The sequence below is a fragment of the Lycium ferocissimum genome, chromosome 9 (genome assembly GCF_029784015.1).
Source record: "Lycium ferocissimum isolate CSIRO_LF1 chromosome 9, AGI_CSIRO_Lferr_CH_V1, whole genome shotgun sequence".
NCBI lineage: Eukaryota > Viridiplantae > Streptophyta > Magnoliopsida > Solanales > Solanaceae > Lycium > Lycium ferocissimum.
In genome coordinates, this window is record NC_081350.1 from 17586391 (window position 1) to 17590030 (window position 3640).

The 3640-nt window shown below is 37.2% G+C and overlaps 1 protein-coding gene across 1 annotated transcript; it reads left to right on the plus strand.

Annotated features, from left to right (window-relative positions):
• Positions 1 to 396: 396 nt before the first annotated feature.
• LOC132069258 (ammonium transporter 2 member 5-like) lies at positions 397 to 3243 on the plus strand. The gene is made up of 3 exons (XM_059462665.1): positions 397 to 1025; positions 1524 to 1809; positions 2469 to 3243. Exons 1-3 carry the CDS (start codon positions 399 to 401, stop codon positions 3026 to 3028), a joined length of 1473 nt encoding a protein of 490 aa, XP_059318648.1. The 5' UTR covers positions 397 to 398; the 3' UTR covers positions 3029 to 3243.
• Positions 3244 to 3640: the final 397 nt, after the last annotated feature.

Sequence of the window (3640 nt, forward strand, 5' to 3'; positions counted from 1 at the left end):
CTAATCTTAGCTAAAAGTGGCATAATTAAATTACAATATATATTAGCATGTTGCTACATTGAAGATAAAATACTATGTAAGACGGATTGCATTTGATAGACGCACTTGAGAACAAGTTCAGGAGTTCAATAGGAACAACACTTAGTTGAGGTGCCAAAATGAAAAAAGGGGCAAGTTTGGGGGGCGCATATGCATTAAGCCTAAAAAGAAACATTGACAAGAAAACTACACCATTGTAAAATGACAGCTTGACGTGAGAATCAACTCTAATGTAATATTTTCGAGCCCTCCTGGCACATCTATATAATCCATTCAGAATCCAAAAATTAAAATCAACATTTTCCTTGGTTTCCCTTTCAACTCCTAAACAACGAAAGAACAAAAGATCATTAAGAAAGATGAGTAATTTATTATCTCCTCCAGCTGGTTTTAACTTTTCTCAACTCCCTTCAAACTTGATTCCGGACGATGCGAATCCGCCATGGATGAGCAAAGGTGACAATGCATGGCAACTAGTTGCAGCCACCCTAGTGGGGTTACAAAGTGTACCAGGCCTTATAATACTGTATGGAGGTGCAGTAAAAAAGAAATGGGCAGTGAATTCAGCTTTCATGGCTTTGTATGCCTTTGCTTGTGTTCTACTTTGTTGGGTTTGCTGGGGATACAGGATGTCGTTTGGGGAAAAACTTATACCAATATGGGGGAAAGTAAACGTCGCGTTGGAACAAGATTACCTATTTCACCAAGCATTTCTGGGGAAGTTCCCTAATGCAACTATGGTTTTTTTCCAATTTGTTTTCGCGGCGATCACTTTGATTTTGATAGCGGGAGCAGTGCTCGGAAGAATGAATTTTTATGCTTGGATGCTGTTTGTTCCATTGTGGTTAACCTTTTCTTATACCTTTGGTGCATACACCATTTGGTCTACTGGTGGTCGGCTATCTGTTGCGGGTATCATTGACTATTCTGGTGGCTATGTCATCCATTTGTCTTCTGGGGTCGCTGGTTTTACCGCTGCTTATTGGGTAAGGACACAACATTTCCCCACTAATAGAAAAACCAAGATTTCCGATGGACTTTCAGTAGGAAATGTACTCTCGCTGTTTCCGACAAATTTTCCGACAAATATCTGGGATTTCTGACCGAAAGACAAACTTCCCGTTGGAAATTGATTGGTTTCTAGCAGTCTCGCGAACTCAAAAAGAATGATAAGTTTTTTATATGTGGAAGTTCTTTAACTTTAAACTTCCTTAGTAACATATTCTTATAGCCATAGAATTGTCTTGCTATGTTTTAGACCACAAACTTTAAGGGTACTTTTGATGTGCCAAAAATCCTTTTTCTTTTTTACTTCCGCTCAGTCAAACAACCCCATATATATATATATATATATATATATATATATATGAAATGAAATGAAGGGAATAACTGGGCAGGGATGAGAAGGAAGAAAATGAAAAGGGTAAACTGTAGCTCTCTATTAAAGGGTTGCCTATGATTTTATTTTTTGTTTAATATTCCAGGTGGGTCCAAGGTCAACAAAGGACAGAGAGAGATTTCCCCCAAATAACATACTTTTGATGCTGGCTGGGGCAGGACTACTGTGGATGGGGTGGACAGGGTTCAATGGAGGGGATCCATATCAAGCCGGCGTAGATGCATCCTTGGCTGTATTAAACACACATGTTGCTGCTGCTACAAGCTTGTTAACATGGCTCATTCTTGATGTCATCTTCTTTGGAAAGCCTTCCGTTATTGGTGCTGTCCAGGGCATGATCACTGGCTTAGTTGCAATCACCCCTGCTGCAGGTACCAGAACAATTTTATTTTCACTAATAAACTTTAAATATATTAAAACTAGATAAAATATTATGAAATTTTGATTGTCATAAACAGTATTATCTTTACAAAGATTAAGCCAAAAAAGAAGAAGAATAAAAAGTATATCTTGAGAATTGAAATCAAATAGAGATGGTAACTAATAGAACTTACTTTAGTATTTTCTATTTTAGAAAGAGCTATGTTGTGACAAACATCTTTCTTGCCTTTTTAAAATAACAAGTACTTTAAAACAACAATTTTCTAGCAAATGTGACAAGTATTATGGGGAATAACGTGTTTTACTTGTTTAATAATACACAAACTTGAAGTACTAGTTCTTGATAATAAATATCGTTGCATTATATTTTATTTGTTTCTAAATATGTAACTTCCATATTAGGGTCATTGTTGTCATTTCAGGCACTATATAATCAGAAGCTTAAGTTACTGTATGCTGACGATGTATAAAACATTTACATTATCAAGTTAAGTTGCCTATACTAAGAGTAACCATCTCTAACAAAATGATCTGATAACCTAGCATATGAGTAAATCGTGGTATAACATGATAAATTATATTGATCGTGTTAGTGTATACAACTTAAACCCAATATATATTTTAAACCCTTATATATGTTGATGCGTAGGTGTTGTACAAGGATGGGCAGCCATAGTCATAGGACTGTGCTCAGGCTCTATCCCATGGTTCACAATGATGGTAGTACACAAGAAGTCTGAGCTTCTTCAAAAAGTGGACGACACAATGGCTGTCTTCCATACCCACGCGGTGGCCGGATGCCTAGGAGGAATCCTCACAGGACTCTTTGCTAACCCAAAGCTATGCTACCTTTTCTACGGCAACTATAACAATTACTATGGCCTCTTATATGGTTTTCACGATGGACAAATCCACAAAGGATTCAGGCAAATGGGTCTCCAGCTTCTCGGGATTCTGTTTGTCGTGGTGTTGAACGTTGTGATGACAAGCTTGGTATGTTTAATAGTGCAGCTCTTTGTGCCACTGAGAATGTCAGAGGAAGACATGGAAATTGGAGATGAAGCTGCACATGGTGAGGAAGCTTATGCAATTTGGGGACAAGGTGATAGACTTGAGAAATCTGCTGGATTTTCAGCTTACAATGATGACACTGCTGGAGCTGCTAGGTCCACTTATAATACGTCTAGAAGTCAGGTCGAAATGGTCTAATTGAAAGTAATTTCACAATATTGGTGATGTGCTGATGCATTTCTTTTGTATTGTTCTTTTTATGTTTTGGTGTAGTTTTCTTTTGTCAAAGGGATATAACTGATGATGATGTTAAGTCATCTTTCGCACTAGCTGCAGGCTGCAAGAGTGCTTTTTGGCATTCATTAAATGTATTTCCTAAGGAAGTGATAATAATAAGAAATACAAGGTTTCAATTTCTTGTTATACAAGAATAGTGGCAAGGAAATTGCTTTGTTTGTTCACATATTATGTTTTTGTCGCTTTTATTCTTCCTGCATTTTTCCAATAAAAAGAAAGGTGAAAAGTTCAATCTAGAGATTGAATAGTTTTCCTGCCATAATGAACTCGCATTTGCAAGTCTAATTTTCCAATCACAATTTACAACTACTATCTATTGACCAAAAAAAGGGGGGCGACATAATGCATGCTCACCCTTCAGGAAGTTCATCCTAACTGTTCTGTTCCTGCTTAAGCTGTGGACTAAGACAGAATGTTGCAAACTAGATAACTTGGATGTTAAATGCGGTCAATCAACTTCAGGGAAGATCGTATAAATCTAAGGAATTAACTGAGAAGACAAGAAAAGCAGGG

What these genes read in the sequence shown, in the direction of transcription:
- LOC132069258 (XM_059462665.1), top strand. Translation starts at nt 399, where the DNA reads ATGAGTAATTTATTATCTCCTCCAGCTGGTTTTAACTTTTCTCAACTC. An exon ending in GTTTTACCGCTGCTTATTGG is followed by an intron (nt 1,026 to 1,523) that starts GTAAGGACACAA and finishes TTAATATTCCAG; the next exon opens with GTGGGTCCAAGGTCAACAAA. An exon ending in TGCAATCACCCCTGCTGCAG is followed by an intron (nt 1,810 to 2,468) that starts GTACCAGAACAA and finishes GTTGATGCGTAG; the next exon opens with GTGTTGTACAAGGATGGGCA.